Source organism: Chamaea fasciata, unplaced genomic scaffold (assembly GCF_029207755.1).
Source record: "Chamaea fasciata isolate MVZ Bird 193981 ecotype frontalis unplaced genomic scaffold, bChaFas1.0.hap1 SCAF_23, whole genome shotgun sequence".
Lineage (NCBI taxonomy): Eukaryota > Metazoa > Chordata > Aves > Passeriformes > Sylviidae > Chamaea > Chamaea fasciata.
The window spans coordinates 3,096,351-3,113,335 of record NW_027094108.1 but is presented as its reverse complement, the minus strand read 5'-3'; the positions used below and the strand labels follow the sequence as shown (position 1 = coordinate 3,113,335).

General features: G+C 48.1%; 1 protein-coding gene across 1 annotated transcript in view; it reads right to left on the bottom strand.

Moving 5' to 3' along the window:
- Window positions 1–16,985, bottom strand: part of PRDM16 (PR/SET domain 16) — a 286,534-nt gene that overhangs the window by 23,022 nt on the left and 246,527 nt on the right. The window contains exons 6-9 of the mRNA XM_066203262.1: window positions 13,072–13,270; window positions 8,924–9,071; window positions 8,105–8,258; window positions 2,940–4,341 (exon numbers count right to left, since the gene is read on the bottom strand). Of these exons, the coding sequence (XP_066059359.1) occupies window positions 2,940–4,341; window positions 8,105–8,258; window positions 8,924–9,071; window positions 13,072–13,270 (1,903 nt within the window). The remainder of the gene's footprint in view (window positions 1–2,939; window positions 4,342–8,104; window positions 8,259–8,923; window positions 9,072–13,071; window positions 13,271–16,985) is intronic.

The following is a 16,985-nucleotide window of genomic DNA, read 5'->3' as shown; positions in this document are numbered from 1 at the left end:
GAGAATTCTGAAGTGGCTCAGAAACCCGAGTTCTTCTGATATCACCTTGGCCCATTCAAATATTTCATGTTTAAGCATCTGAGATGCAGAAATGACCCTAAAGTGAGGCTCTTATTTTTGAAAATATTGGCTTTGCTTCCACAAAACATTCTACTTGCAGGGAAACAGAGGTGTGGAATCACCAAAAAGACAAACTGAGATGTTCTCGAAGGGAAAAAAGAGTGTTGAGGAAGTAACTCCAACAAACACAGCTGCATCTTTAAACAGCTGGAATTGAGTCCATCCAGCTAAACCAGCAGAAATTCAAAAGTCAGAGTGATTTTAGCTACATTAGTCCAGCATAAACTGAGAGCAAATTATTTTAGCTGCATTTCAGCTGATTGGTGTGTGGGTCAAATTACCAAAGAGTTTAAAGAAGAGCCCTGCCGAGTTCAGTCAGTGAACTGTGCTTAATCTTCATTTAATTCTTCTTGGGTAGAGGGAAAGAGAAGAGCTGGATTGGAAACACAGTCAGAATTAGGGGGCTTTGGAAAGTACGTGCTTTTATGGGTCTGAGTTGCCAGAAAAACCAAAGAATAAGTAAAAAGCTGCTCCCTGAGCCCTCCCTGACCAGCACAGCTTTTCTCTCCATGAGGCACTGAAATGCCCAAGGGAACATCCCTGATCCCAGCAGAGCTGTCTGGGGAGGGCCCTGGCTGCTCCTCGTGCGTAAAACCTGGTGAACTGACAACATTTCCCCAGCTCTGCCATCTCCCAGCGCTGGGAATGGAAACACGAGGTCCAAACGTCCCCGTCAGAGCCCAACTCAGAGGATTAAGCCGATCGTTTCAGCCCAGTGCCTGAGAACGTCACCCCCACGGGCTGAGCTAAAAACTGCCCCCATTTCAGACTGTCTGGCCGCATTAAATTATATCACCAGGAGAAAATGTCAAGGATTTAAGTGGCCTTTGGGAGAAAAAAAAAAAATGAAGGAGCCAAATGATGTGAGAGAGTCTGATAAAGGGAAGTTTAGAAACAAAATATTTCCATATTTTTCAAGCTGGGACTTGGAAGCCGGGCTGTTTCGCTCATTACATCAGAAGTCTGATTCGCAGGCAACGCCACTGCTGGCTTTCTATTTTAACACATGACTAAAACTGTGTGCATCCCATGGAATGCAGCAAATGATGCCCCCGTCCTTCCCTTCCATCTGTCTTCTGGGCCTTTACGGTTTTCCCGAGGCCGCTGTTTTAATTGGCAGCGGCTTTTCCGAGCTGTGCTATTTCAGCATTCCTGCTGAGAATGCCCAGAGGTGGCAGGACCCTACATGGATTCTTTTGCCTCCCTATCCCATTTATTGATTTTTTTTCCCTCCCTAGGGGTACTTTTTATGAACGCTGTTCACACCATGCCTGATTTCTCCAGGAGGAGATGGCCATGGTGGGTGCCAGGCAGGACACGGCACCTCCTGAGCTGGGAGGTGTCCCAGATGGAACGGTGTGGGCACGCAGTGGCAGATCCAGAGAGGCTTGTTTAGCCAGCACTGAGGCTCACTAATCCTCATCCCAGCGACAGCTCCTTGGCCTGGCCAGACACTGACATCACTTTTTCCCACATTTATCAGCCCTGCGACAGCGGCCGGTGGTGACATCTGGGCTGTCGTGGAGCTCGCAGCCCTCTGAGTGCCCATCCCACTGTCACACCATGGTGGCTCTGAGGATTTCCAGTGCCAGGGACATGGCAGATCCTGCAGGGGACCAGCCATTAACCTTCCAGCAGGCTGGGCACAGCAAGGATCACCACGCATTCAGCACAAGGAGTGCAAGGACAAAGCATTCACCTCCACAAGCTGAATCCAGGAGCGCACTAGGCCGAGCACACGTATCCAGATGGGTGCTGTGGAGCATTTAGACATGGTAGTGGCTAATTTAGGTGTGTTGATGTCTAAATCAAACTAGTTCAGGACATATCTTTTCACGGGGTTTTGCTAAAACCAAACGTGCCATGTCCACCTCATCGAAAGGCAATGCCCGGATGGGTAACACACAAATTTACTGTTACCCTCACCACAAAGTTATTATAGTTTTCCTTTGGGAAACTGTAAGGTTTTATAAAAAGCTCTCAAGCAACAAGAGGCCAAAGCCTTCCCTTTTTGCTTCCTCCTGAATTGATGCCTTCTGGAAGTTTAGCTGACATTTGGATAACTTCACCCAGCCTGCTCTACAGACGCCTTCCATGTTCAGCTCATTCTGACGTAACGCATCAGGCCCTCCTCAGAACCATCTGTTCAAGTGACACCAGAAAGGCCTTGTTATCTCTCAAGAAAGATAAATCTGCGAGAAATGTATCTGGGAGAGATCTGGGTAGTAACACACTACCATGTGTTTACACAGGACTTGTTACTCCAAGAGTAACATGTTTCGGCAGGTTGGGTCTGCACCAGCAGCTCCTCCGAATGGAAAAACCCCAAGAAAAGGCATTAGAAAGGAAAAGGGAGGGAGGGAGAAAGAAAGGTGAAGTGGCTCACAAAAGGCCCTCAAGTCAGTCAGTGGGAGAGCTGCATTTCCAGGCTCCCAGGGCTCCTGACTCATTCCCAAGCCATGAGAGCCCGGGGCTCCAAGGCAATCTGAACTCTGCATTCTTATCGAATCAAACCTCTGGAATTTCGCCAGCAGAAGTGCCATCTTAGTGATGGCTCGGCTCGTGGGAGAGTCCTTAAAAAGGTCAAGTTTCTTCTGTATCAAAATAAGGATGTGTTCTTTACACATTGATTACGAGGGCTCCTTGAAATTACTCAACCCTTTCCATTCAGGAAATTCAATGTGTCGAGAGGTACAGACAACAACAGGAGATGCTCACTGTTCTTCCCAACCAACCTGCATTCTCTCCTGCCTCAGGGTGTGGTGTCAGCTGGAAAAGGAGCTGGTTAGGGAAGGGCTTAAGGCAGGGTATGTTAATACCTGTAGATGGGGTCCATGAAAAAGGGCGATGGCTTAGCGTAGTGCAGGGAAGGCTGCTGAGGCAGCTGGGACTGGGAAATCTTAGGTAAGACCTCACTTGCCATCAGCTTCCTCTCTCCATAAATGTGGTTTTTCCGTGGCTCTCTCCCTCCGTTCTGGCTGGCTCGGATGCGGTTGCCAATGCTCAGATCCAGTGGCTGCTCCTCCCCTGAGGACGGGGCTGGGAGGACCTTGGGGGGCGGCAGGATTGGCTTAATCTCTTTTGGCTTCGTGGTGAGATCGAAGGGGGACTCCGAGCTGGTGCCGCCGACTTTGTGGAGGTCCCTGGGTGACTTTGGTTCTGCCTTGACCAGCAAGTTGTGATTGAGGGTCCGCTCTGTGAAAGGGTAGAGGGAGTGGGGGAAATTGGGGAGGAACTGGAAAGGGAACATGGAATGATATGGGAGCGAACCCATCTTTTTCTCCTGCATCCCCATAAAGCCAGGCCCAAAATACTTCTCTGCGATGGAGGCGATGGCTTTAATAGAGTCATTGGCTGCCCCCGTGGTGGGCAGCAGGTGCTCCTCGGGGGGAGGAAAGAAGGAATGCTGAGAATAGAAGAGAGGGATTTCGCTCGTGGTGTTGGTGGAACTGGCAGACACAGAGCTGCTGATGAAATCTGGCTTGGTCTCAGTTTGTTTGCTCTTGTCTTTCATTTTGTCCCTGTCACTCTCCGCGTCACTGTCCAGGTCGGAGCCGGTGCCAGTCGTGGTGTCCAGATCCGTGCCCGTGGTTGTATTGACATCCTCAAAGTCACTGCCATCGGACATGTCACTGTTCCTGGCTTTTAGCTTCTCCAGGTAGGAGTTCTCCAGGCTGCTTTCACATTTCTCCTCCCCTGAAGGGGCCTGGTTGCTGTTGCTCACCGCGGAGATCAGCGGCAGTGCCGGGTTCCCGAGGGGGCTGGGGAGCTTCGCGTCCGGAGTGTGGTTGAGGGGACTTTTGAGCAGCTGCGTGGGTGGTAACAAGGGGGGCCTGGGGTACAGAGAAGGCGGAAAAATCCCCGGGAATCCGGGGGTGAGGGCGGGGAAGGCTGGCGGGGCTGGCGAGAACGGGATCCCGCCGGGGTGCGGGCGGGATGGGAAATACTCGTTAAAGCCCAGGCTGGCGTGGTTGAGGTTGGGAGAGGGCTTGGATTTGTCCATCATGGAGGTGGGCGTGAGGGGGAGGCCGGGGGCGAAGATGCCGGCGGGGTTGTAATGGTTCTTGCCCTCGCAGAAGCGCCGGTGCTTGTTGAGGGAGGAGGTAGTGCTGAACATCTGCCCGCAGTCCTTGCACTTGATCTGGGTGCGGCAGTCCGCGTGCATCCGCTTGTGGCGGCACAGGTTGGAGAACTGCGTGTAGGATTTGTGACAGACCTCACCTAAAGCATCAACAGGAACCAAACAACAAAAGCGATATGAAATTAACAGGAAGATTGCAGGGATTCGCCACGGGACCCACCAGCCCACCCCCGGCACTGCCCCACGGAGCTCCCTTCCCTGAAGGCAGAATAAGAGTGTCTCAAGAAGCAGCTCCACAGAAATCTGAGGGGATGTGCCACCTCTCTGCTCAGAGTTTGGGGGAATTTTCAGGAAGGATAATCATGGAGTCACAGAATGGTTTGGTTGGGAGGGGCATAAAGCCCATCTCATCTCACTCCCTGACATGGGCAGGGACACCTTCCACTGTCCCAGGTTGTTCCAAGCCCTGTCCAACCTGGCCTTGGACACTTCCAGGGATCCAGGGGCAGCCACAGCTTCTCTGGACAACCAGTGCCAGGGCCTGCCCACCCTCACAGGGAAAAAATTCTTCTGTATATCCAACTTAAATTTCCCTTCTTTCAGTTTGAACGCATCCCCTCTTGTCCTGTCGCTCCATAGTCCCTCTCCAGCTTCCCTGCAGCCTCTTGAGATCCTGGAAGGTGCTGTGAGATCTCCATACAACCTCCAGGCTGAGCAGCCCCAAATCTCTCAGCCTGGATCCACAGGGAAGATGCTCCAGTCCCCTCAGAACGTCTTTGCCCTAATCATACATTTTTAATGATAACATCTATTTATCCCAGCTCATCTGCTTCCCATTAGTCCTAGCATGGCAGAAAGCACGGAGGGCTGGAGGGAGAAGAATTTTGCCTCATTTAATCAAACCTGCCCTTCCTTAATGCCCTCAGTGGTACATAACCCCTCCAGGGGGATGCTCTATAAATCCCCTGTCAGCCAGGCCTGCCTTCTGCCAGGGCTGGGATCTCTTTTTTTAATCCATTAAATCAGTCGAACACCCCTGCCCCGCTAACTGAAGCCACATCAGCATTTTCTTTAACGACCTGTAAATACCAAGCTTTCAAAACATGGATTTTTATGACCCCTTTTCACCTCCAGACTTTGCTGCTGTGGAAAGAACAGGGCAAAGCGGGACAGGAATCCCACACCAAACTTTTCTACACATCAAAACACTGTGACTTTTTATTATCTGGTGCCTCTTTCAACATGGGAATAAATGCGGTGGTGAATTAACACACTCCTTCCCCCGGGGAAGTGCTGTTATCACCCTTTTGTGAGCAGGGAAACCGAGACAAAGCAGGGGAAGGACATTGTTTGGGGTTGGACAGGCAAGGACACGAATCCAAGTTCTGACACTCCAGCTCAGGGACTGCTCTGTGCTCTTTCCTTCCTCCAAGCTTTACTGATGGCTGCATGTGAGCATGATTTTTCCCTGTATTTTCTCCTAAATCTTTCCTAAATCTTTAAGATTTACTTCAGTGCTTGAATATTGAATGGCTGGTGGGAGAGTGTTTCACTAGTAGCTCTGAAAACATAATAATATAATAAATTCCAATTGAAATTCAAAACAGAGATGGATAAATTTTAATTAATCTGACATTTCAATCCAGATGAGCACCCCAAAATCCAGAGGGGTGACACTGAAGGCTCTGGTTTCTGACTGCACTGTAAATTTAGGCTGCACTCTCTGTCCCCAGAGCATTTAATTGTTGGGCCCTGACACAGCCCTGAGCTGCAGGGAAACACGAACAGGACAAAAAAGTCCTCACAAGAGTTTGGATGTTTGAGCCAATCCTAATTTTTGGCAATCACACTTTAAAATCTCGGATCAGCTCTTCTGAACTGCTCTTAGTGCACGCACAGAGTTTTATGGCTGATGCAAGTATCATTTCAGCTACCTTAGACTTGCAAAGAAAGGGTTTATTTGGCTTTTAAACTCCATTTAAAAGTGTTTTCTTAAACAATATCCAGAGTTCTTTTGAAAGGAAGCACTACTGAATTGATTTTCCATGAAAATTCTGCACTACTGATTTTTATTTTCATGATAGTTTCTTAAATACAACAAACTCTGTTTATTTGTTGTCTTGGTTTTTTTTTTTTTTGTTTGTTTTGTTTTGTTTTTGTTTTGTTTTGATTTGGTTTTTTCCAAGGGAATTAGCAATCACCATTCCTGGAATTGCTCAAAAAACCCCTGTGGATGTGGCACTTAGGAACGTGGTTTAGTGGTGAACACAGCAGCGCTGGGTTAAGGGTTGGACTTGATGATCTCAGAGGGCTTTCCCAACTGTAACCATTCTATGATCCCAGGACTCTTCCATTTTTCACTCCAGGAATTTTTGCTAGATATATAAATACTGCACAAAATTCTCTAAAGAGAAGTGCTAGAGCTCTGAGAGCTCCCATCATCCTTCTAAAATAAGGAAAATCGAAAAATTTCTGTTAAACCTCCAGTTATCCAATGATTTAGTAACTCCACGTGGAACCGCCTCTCTTGCCCCTCCTGATTTTTGCAGTTATAAAGTTACAGGTTTGGGGTCTTTTGGAAGCCAAATATAATATTGTAAAAAAATTAAACACAAACACACAGACCCTTTTCTTCCACCGAACAGGGAAAAAAAAAAAAAAAAAAAAAAAAAAAGGAACCAACTTCCTTGTGAATCCTGCCGTGTGGATTTTAAGTTGTTAATGGGTTCCACATTGATGGACAAAACAACCTGACACGTCTGACCAGGCAGGATCCCTCTGCAGTTGTTCCACACGCTGATTTGGTCTGACAACTCCCTAATTCTGATGAGGTGAGAGTGAGGAGATTATGAGGAGAAATCCCTCATCTCCCTGCAGCAATCCTGGGAGTCAAATTATCCCTTTCATGTGCCCAGTGAAAGATTGCAGCAAAATGAGCGAGAGGAGCTGTTTCTTCTTCCTCTGCTGACACCCAGCTGATCGTCTCAGGACACTGATTACCTCGGGACATTAATGAAATGAGTCTCCCAGGATATTCCTGCACGCTGTTCCCATTATTCCAACCGGGGAAAAAAGGCAGGAGTGGGCTCAGTGGCTTCCCTACCCTGACATCAAAGCCTGGAATCAAACCCAGATCCCGGCCCGTGCCTGAGCGACGTGTTCTGAAGTGTCAGGAAGTGATCCCTAAAGTTCCTGGAGCTTTGTTGTGACACCATCCAGCTCCCTGCGCAGTTATCCAAAGCCAGTGGGTGCTGTGTCAATTAAAAAAATATACAGCCCTGGGAATGACAAGGACTGAGAGGGGTGACTCTCCAGGGAAAATGCCCTACTGGAAATATCCCACCAAGGAGAGCACTGAGGACACAGTCCGTCTGCTGTTTATTTGGCTCCCAGCATTATCTAGATGAAACATGCAGTAAATAAAGAAGAAAAAAAATAACTTTCTTTTTATAAAAAAAAACACCTTCTCATCTCTGTGATTACTCCAAGTTCTTTACAACGGCTCCAGGATTTGAGGCACCCCAGTAAAACATTTCGATCAGGCTGTGCCAGCTATTTATTTATGTCACCAACAGGAACATTCAAAAGCGATTAAGGAGAGAAGAAAAAAAAAAAAAAAGACGAGAGAAAGGAAAGATATGAGGAAAAACGGCATCGCTGTGACCGCTGAGAGACTCAGCTTTTAACTTGTCAAGAAAGTCAAAAACTGCCATGAATGTTTACTGAAAAAACAGGGAGCATTAAAAAAAAAAAAAAAAAAAAAAGGAAAAAAAAAAGAAAAAAATAAGAAGAAAAAAAATTCATCTAAAATTACAGCGGCCGGGGATGGGAGGGCTGGGGGGCCCCCGCAGGATCCCTGCAATTACAGCCAGCGCCGAGCTGGTGATGGCCGTGACAACTTACATATGAAAGGTTTGACAGTGCTGTGGATGTGCTTGTGCTGCTTGAGGCCCGAGGAGGTGGCGAAGGTCTTGCCGCAGTCGGGGCAGGCGTGTGCCCGCGCCCCCACGTGCTGCGAGCGGATGTGCCGCTGGAGGTTGCTGGGGTCCGTAAACACCTGCGGGGCAAAAACGCCTTCAGGAGGGGGGGAAAGCAGGAGGAGGAGAGCCAACTCAGTGCTGCTCGTGGCTTGAGGGGACAGGTGAGAACAGGGTCATGAAAGAGCTCCGTTTGTGCCCTGCCAGGCTGTGGCACCTCCCTGAGTGTGTGGTGCTCATGGTTATCCAAGTCTGTGGTACCTCCCCAGGTGTGTGGTGCTCATACAGGTGTGTGACACCTCTCTGAGTGTGTGATGCTCGTGGTTCTACAGGTCTGTGGCTCCTCCTCGAGTGTGTGATGCTCATGGTTATACAGGTCTTTGTCTTTGCTGTCTTTGCTCACCCACATCTGCCCAGCACAGCCCCCACCACCACCCCAGTACCCAGCTGGGAATGGCCAAAGGGGAGTGGGTTGGGAGAGGGTTGAGCTCCACATCCCCAGAGGGATGCCCAGGACAGTGAGGACACCTCTCCTCCCAGGGACAGGGACAGCGGGGTCACCTCTCCCTGTATCACCCTGCTCTGGGCCAACATGGGCCACCCATCCCCTGGCGCCCTTGCCCGGGTCCAAGTGTCCTTCTCCAAGTGAATCTCCCCACAGACACTGTGTCCTGCACCCTTTCCCCCAAATCCCAGCACCCTCCCCCAGGTGAAGCCCCCCGGGGTGACCCTGTCCTCACTGTACCTTAACACAATTTTCACATTCAAACCGTTTCCCACTGTCGTGAGACATTTGGTGACGAATCAGGTTGGATTTCCAGTTGAAAGCCTTGGGACACTGGTCACACTTGTACTCCCTCTCCTCGGTGTGGATCACCATGTGCTGCTCCAGGCTGGGAAAGAGAGACAGGCTGAAGGCAGGCACGGAGGCAGGTCTGAGACCCAGAGAGGTGACAGAGATGGTGACAGAGAACCAGCTGTGGGGCCTGGGGGGTTTCCAGTCACCTGGTGCCTCAGAGCAGAAAGGGATTCATCGACTGTGAGAAGGGCAATGACACCCAAACCCCGTTTGAGGTTTTTGACGTTTATTTCACCGGTGGAAGATGTCCTGTTCTGCCTCAAAATGACGCTGTGTTTTATGCTATTTCTCATTAACACCCCAGTCCGTTCTCCAGAGTGAAAAGTAAACTCAGCACTGACCCTGCAGGTTCTTGAGGGGAAAAATGGGCACTTTGTGACCAAAACTTCTGCGGCACCCCCCCAGGGAAAGAAAAGATATTTGCTGCTGCTGAGACTCTCACGTGTCCATTTTCACGGGCACCCAGCCCACGGCTTCCCAGAACACAGGGACTCACCGTTGGGAAGAAACATGATAAGGTGCAAACACGTTTCACTTCTGAATGTCAGACATCTTTGATTACTTCACTCAGCAATTTCACCTTCTGCCAACTGGCAGTGTCTCCAGACTGGGGGGATGATGGCAATCCTGAGTGGCTGCTGGCACAGGGCCACGGCAGGGGTGGCACAGGGTGCTCCAGCGCCCTGTGCCACGGGAAACCTGCACCTCCCTGCCCAGGAATCCTGCACCTCTCGTGTTGGGAATGCAGCTCCTCTCAGACAGAAATCCTGCACATCTCAGGCTGGGAATCCTGCTCCTCTCAGACAAAAATCCTACATCTCTATGGCCAGAAATCCTGCACATCTCGGGTTGCGAATTCTGCATGTCTCTGGCTAGGAATTCTGCATATCTGATGCCAGGAATCCTGCATCTCTCTGGCCAGGAATCCTGTTTCTCTCAGGCCAGGAATCGAGCTCCTCTCAGCTCTTAAATCCTGCATATCTGATGCCAGGAATCCTGCACATCTGATGCCAGGAATCCTGCACCTCCTAGCCAGGAATTCTGCATCTCTTCAGCCAGAAATCCTGTATCTCTGAGGCCAGAAATCCTGCACATCTCCGTCTGGGAGTCCTGCTCCTCTCAGCCAGAAAAACCTGCACAATTCAGGCCTATAATCCTGCACCTTTCAGCCATTAAATCCTGCACCTCTCAGGCCAGGAATCCTGAATCTCAATGGCCAGAAATCCTGCATATCTCAGATCAAGAATTCTGCACATCTCAGGCCAGCCCTGAGAAACAAGGGCAGGAAATCTGCATCCTTTGCTTCCTTTGGGGCAGGTTAACAGGAGTTACAAACACTACTCTTACTGTGAGTTCTAAAAAAAAGAAAAAAAAAACCAACTCACATGGAATCTGCTCCTGCCTGACACCCCTACACATGGATATTAAACCATTCCTACAGAACTGTAAAGCATGGCTGTGTTTTTACAGAAACATGAAAGCTGAACACTGCTGGAAAATCCTGCCAGTCTTCATTAAATGCCACAGGGAAAATTCTCCCTGCGTACTTCCAGCGAGCTGAGGGGTTCAGGATCCCAGGAATCCCGTCAGCCTTGGTCACTCAACACCCAAAACTCCTCCCTTGGAGCACCAGCCCTGATCCCAGCCAGATAATTCATATTCATGGGCATGCCCCTCATAAACTGCCAACCCACTCCTTGAAAGCAGCAATACTCATTTTGCTCAAGAAATGGTGCTCCTAAAATGACCAGATTTTTAACACACACACACACACACACAAAGTAACACAAACCTTTCATATGCACATCCAAAAATACGCTCCTGTTAACTGTGATTTATGAGTTTGTTTCGAGCAAATATGGACAAGCTAATATGCTGTTTAGAGGCAAGTACCTACGGGGATTAGCGAAGCATTTATTTATTTAGTCAGCTGCTAAATGCTCAATTTCAGGTCCCCAGTGGCATCCTTGATTTCGTCTGTATTAACTTTGAAAAATTCTAAGACCATCCAGGCACTCTGAGCGGGTTTATTTTGCGTTTTAGTGACTTTAAACTTGGCAGATTGATGGGGGAGAGATTGATGCGGACATTTCCTCCCCACCCCACCAATCCATGCATGTCAAAGGCTGAACAGGGATGCTGCTGACTCTCTTTTACTTTGTCAAAAAAAAAAAAAATCAACTTTATATTACTTATCCCAAAATACTGGCTCTAAAAGGCAAAAAATCCAAGGTCACTGTGCCAGTTCAGACCCCTAGGGAGCCAGGAATACATAGAAGGTACAAATAGGATACAACACGTACATTTCAAAAGGTTATTTCCTAGTTAACATAGAAATTAGAGAGCTTAGAAGTTAGAATTAGAAGTTAAAGAGGAGAGAGCTCCTTACACCGATGGATAAAATAATTGGAACTTTTACTAAAATCCGTAATATTGAAAACATTTGAAGGAAATTGTCTTGTCAGGTAAAATTAAGCAAATTGCAACCTCTTATTTCTAATGAGAGCACCCAATGTAGACATGGGGTGAGGGGTAAAAATGCCACACTGGGCTAAGAGGATCCCACACAGGAATCCCAGGATCCACCCCAGATTCTACAACTCCCTAGCTCTTTTCCATGCACATACAGGGAATGCTCTGTAGGCTACACTTTTCCCTGCATTTTTAAAAATAGATTTCTTCCCCCTCACTTCCTCACCCAGATCAAAGAGATGAAAGTATCAATGTAATTAAGTTCAAAGTGACAAATGCAGGTTTTTAAACGTTAAACTGAAGTGAAACAGGCCTTACAGGGGCTTTAACCTCGAGGTTTTTGCTCTGCTCAGGCAGAGCCTGACAGGGGATTGCCAGTTCTCACAGTTTTACAACAAACCTTGTGGTGCACGGGGTTTGTTCACCCAAGAAGGCAAAAGAAATGAGTATGTGAGAACTTCAGCCTCCGGTAAACACAGAAAACTCTGCTTTTATAGAATTTTATAAAGGCTTTTATCAAGGCTTAGGATGCAAATAAACACAATCTTAAGGTGATTAAAAAAACTCCTCAACTTTTAAAGCTGGCTCCTACTATTTAACTATTTGAGTCTCACTTTGCCAATGGAATTAGCTCAAAGATCGCTGCTTTAAAGCTGCATTTCATTACTACCACATTCTGCTTTAAAAAGATTCAGATTTTCAGGTGAAACCTGAGTTAAAATATTTTCCCTTTTGCCATATGATCATCATAATAACTGAGTAATTGTTGCAAATTAAAAAATGAGCTGAAGAATATCCAATCTTCTTTTTATTCTTCTTCACATTGCTGTCACAAGAACTTTTGGGGGACACAAAGAAAATTAAAAATTTGATTGGAATAGAATTTTTTAATTGTTCCTTCCAGATCAAAGAGGAGCTTGTGGTCATATTACGAGTTCTTAGGGCATCGACACCTCTTTAAACTGACTCATCTCAGATGACCAAGAATTAAATATAAAACAAGCCTTCGTGCACATTTTGACTGAACTAATATTGGTGGTTTTTTCCTTCAGAACCAGAGCACAAGAGAAAAGAACCTCTCAAACTTCCCACCAACAACCCTTGAGTGCTTCTACCAACAGGCAGTGAAAAGCACCAGTCTGTGAAATCAAGGTGGGATAAAACACTGCCCAACAGCTACAGAGGGTCCTCAAGTGAACATTCCTAAACCTTGTAGGGAAAGGAAAGGTTGCCAGGGAGAAAGGAAAGGTTGATCCCAAAAGGAACATTCCTAAAGCCTATGGAGGAAGGAAAGGTTTCTATGGAGGAAGGAAAGGTTTCTATGGAAAAAGGAAAGGTTGACCCCAAAAGAACATTCCTGAAGCCTACGGAGGAAGGAGAGGTTTATCCCAAAAAGAACATTCCTAAAGTCTATGGAGGAAGTAAAGGTTTCTATGGAGGAAGGAAAGGTGTCTATGGAGGAGGAAAGGCTGATCCCATCAGTCCCCTCCAGCTGCCCACCATCCCCCTTTGGCCCGGACGGCGAGGGGAGGCCAGAGGAGGCTCTGGCTCTCAGGGGGTACCTGTATTTATTGGGGAACATCCTCTCACAGTCCTTGCACTCGTAGACCTGTCCATCCCCGAGGCCCTCCTGCTTGATCTCGTCGCCCAGGCTGTCGTACAGGGCGCCCACGGCGCTGCAGCCGTACTTCTTGTGGCGCCGCAGGTCCAGCTTGGACTGGAACAGCTCATCGCAGTCCTCACAGCGGAACGAGGGCTCCTCTGCAACACACACACCAGCCCATGGTCAGCCCTGCCCCAGGAAACACCACCAGCCCGGGCTCTTGGACCCCAGGGAGGAGGCGAAGCTCCCCGAGCCCAGCAAACAAACAAACAAAGAGAGAATTTGCAAGTGAGAGGGGAGAGAACCCAAGGGAGGCTGTGCCAGCAGCTGCTTTCACTTTAAGCATTAAGAGAGGAAAAAAAAAAAAATTAGATCACACAACTAGAGGAGATCTTGTTTTCTTTGTGTCTTGGCCTCTGCTGAGATGGAGAGAGCTACAAGGACTGGGAGACACACAAAATTCTGGGTTCATTCCGGGGTGCTGCTCGTGTCTGCAAAGAGGGGGTTTGAAATGATGGATGAGTTTTGCTCAGAAGGGGCTGCCAGGGAAAAAGGAACAAGCCAGACTCGTGTAAACACAGACAGTGAGAAAAGCAAACTGCCACAGCACAAACCTGGAGGAGCTTCCTTCTAAGAAATTGTCTGTCTAATGTTCTAATGTTCTCCTCCTGATTTTCCACTGCAGGAGCTCAGGGCTCCATCAGCCCGAGGAGTCCCAGCCCAGAACACCATGGAAGGAAGAGCAAGGAGCCAAAGGCTTTGTTGCTGTGCTCTTTGCTTTTTAAAAAAATTATTTTTTTTTTAAGTTCTAATGCACATAATAAATTACTGTAGTCAAGGTCAAACAAATTAAAAAGAGGGCAGCTATTATTAAGTTTACAAGGCAGCATCCTGACCACGGTGCCAAGCCAAACAATCAGCTCGGAGCTGTAAATTTTCCAGGAGAACAAGCTCTGCGAGGGAGTGGGGATAGCTCTGGGTTTCTCCACCCTGGAACAGAAGCTTTCCAGCCCCCTCTGAGTCACTGGAGCCGCGTTTCCCTGTCCTCCCCTACCCTCTTCCTCCACGCTCTGCTGCTCTGCCTGGTTCTCTTTTTCTGATAACTTCAGAAAGGAACAGCCTGTGGTGAGTGCATTATCTCCGAGGGAGGAGTGGGAATACTCTGAGAGCTGTAGCCAAAGGCAATGCTGCGATGGAGCTGATCCAGTCCCTGGATGTTGCGGTGGGATGTGGCCACGCTCACGTTCTTGGGACAAAATCTTCAACCCCTGATCAAACCTTTGCTTTAAAGTCCCCCCTTGCGTTTGTTTACGCCAAATTCTGCACGACTGCAAACACTTAGGCTGAGCTTTAAGGTCTGGAATGGGTTAATTTTGTTCTGAGTGTGACAGGAGTGGAAGCACGGTCAGTGTCACACCCAGAGACCTCCGTGCTCCCACCTGGGCCCTCACCTCCCATCTCCCTTTCTCTGCTTAAACCTGAGTTTAAAGCTGAGCAAGGCAAGGTCCCAGAGGCTGCAACAGCAGCAGCGATGTGGGCAGAGGAAACCCTCTGCACACTCTGCACACCTACACGGAAAATATCGACATGGGGAAACTCAAACCCAGCTGAAATAGAAAGTATCACCAGGACTCAGCCAGCACAGCCTTGCTGGGCATCCCAGCCCTGCCCAGGGCTCCCAGAGCCACCCACACCAGGCTGGGATCATCCCACAGCACCCACAGGGCTGCAGGAGCATCTCCCCAGCTGCACAACACAGGGGTGCAAAAAGAAATCAAGTCCAGCAGGTCAGCAAAGGGATTTTGATTAAAAAAGAAGACCCAAGGGAAGAAAATGTCCAATCATTCTAATTTCAGCTAGTTTTGAGAGTTTATACACTCTGAAACTGCTGGCAGCAGCCTCACCATGAGGTGGGTCAGGCCCTGCTCTGCTCCTCAGAGAAATTCTCTTTAGTAAAGAGAATTTTGTAGAACATTTTGTAGAACAGGACCAATTTTGTAGAAAGTTTTGTAGAACAGGACCAATGTGTATCTCATGTGTTTTATGTCCCTGGGGAGGGAAAACTGGAAATCAGCAAACCAATAACAGCAGTACTGAGAGCTGCTGCACCACCTACCATTAAAATGATCCAAACTACTTTTTATGAGTGAAAAGAAGAAAAAAAAAAAAAGAAGAAAAAAGTGTAGCATCAAACTCCAGAGACATGGAACTGCTCTGGTGAGGTGTTTCTCTACCTCAGAGCCAACATTTCCCCTCTTTGCTCTCCTGTAAATGCAGCAGTGGCTTAACCAGGAAGGAATTTTTGAAGGAGTGACTGAAATCCTCCAGGCTGGGAAGCCCCAGGTCCCTTCACCTCTTAACAAGCTCCTACCAAACTCCCAGTATCCCTCAAGCTCCACCTGGCAAATCCCTAGACCTGAAAACACTTGGAATGGAGGAAACAGATTTTTTTTTCCTCCTTCTTTTGACTTCAGAGAAAACGCAACCAAATTCCTTCCGCAAATCCAGGTGGAATTCTTCCTGCTTCAGTTTGAGATCCACATGATTAATTGCAGCTTATTTCACCCAAACTCTGCTCTAGGAAGCAGAAATCCTCTCTGGGTTTGGAGAAGAAGCCATGGGGAGTGATTTCCTCCATACCTGGCTAAAGCTGGATAAGTGACTCCCCTCGCACAGCACGCCCTGACACTGCCCTGCCTGCTCTTACCAATGACACATTCCTGTCCTTTCTGTGAGCTCACAGAGCAGGACTGGAGGTGAAATACGTTAATTGCCTCAAGGATATTTTAGAGAAGAGATTTTGCTTCTAGTTCACCTCGTCCTTTGCCAGATCTCACACAAATCACACACAGTACAAGAGAACACCAAACACAGCAGCTTTTCCACAGGTGGAAAAGATGGACGATAGGAAAAGCAAATCCTGTGCTTCAGAGTACTTGGGTTTGGAAAAAGAAATTTGTGTTGAAAGGAGACTTAGAGAGCTGACAAAAAGATGATTAAAAGCCTTGTAGCCACGTGTTATTCATGCTGCCACTGGTTGTAAATCCTGTTTTGATGCTCAGACAGGGCAAAGAGAGGAAAAACTGATCAGGTGGGAGAGCAGCTGAGGGTGGGGAGGCCCTGGGAGATCAGCTGTGGCTGTCCCTGGATCCCTGGAAGTGCCCAAGGCCAGCTTGGAGGGAGATTGGGGCAGCCTGGGGTAGTGGAAGGTGTCCCTGCCCGGGGCAGGGAGTGGGATGAGATCATCCTTCAGGTCCCTTCCAGCCCGAATCATTCCACGCTGACTTATCCATATCCAAGCCCCATTCCTCCGGCATTCCCAGTTGTGAGCTCCAGCAGATCCCAGACCTGACTCCTCAATAAACACCCTGCAGGGGAAGGACCTGACCCTGGCTTAGGACCAGACCATCCCCTGCAAAACCGAAACCTAAATCAGCACAGAGGCTCAGGGCTGAGCTGAGCCCTGGTATTATTTTTATGTCTGTATCAGACACCCTCTTTGCAGACTCCAGGTTCGTTCAACTGCTCCTTTTTTTTTTTTTTCCGCCTCTAAGTACCCAAAATAAAAAGGTCGCCCTTCAAAACAACTTCTCATTAAAGTTTTCCCCCTTTCTTTAAGCATTACGAATGAAAATACTGCCCTTCACAAAGGTAACTGCCTCGGTGTGTGACAGGGAGAAGGGGCTGCAAAGAAAAGAACAACCCCAGTTACACCGAAATTGCTGCCTGCTCTCTCCGTGTCGTGTTTGTCAAATCTATGGTTACGTGTGCCTATCTGAAGTTCCATCAGTAACGCTCAGGACAAAGCAGGAATGTAACAGAAAAATAAATCAGTGCCTAATAGCTTTCAGAGAAACCAAGGGGAACACAATT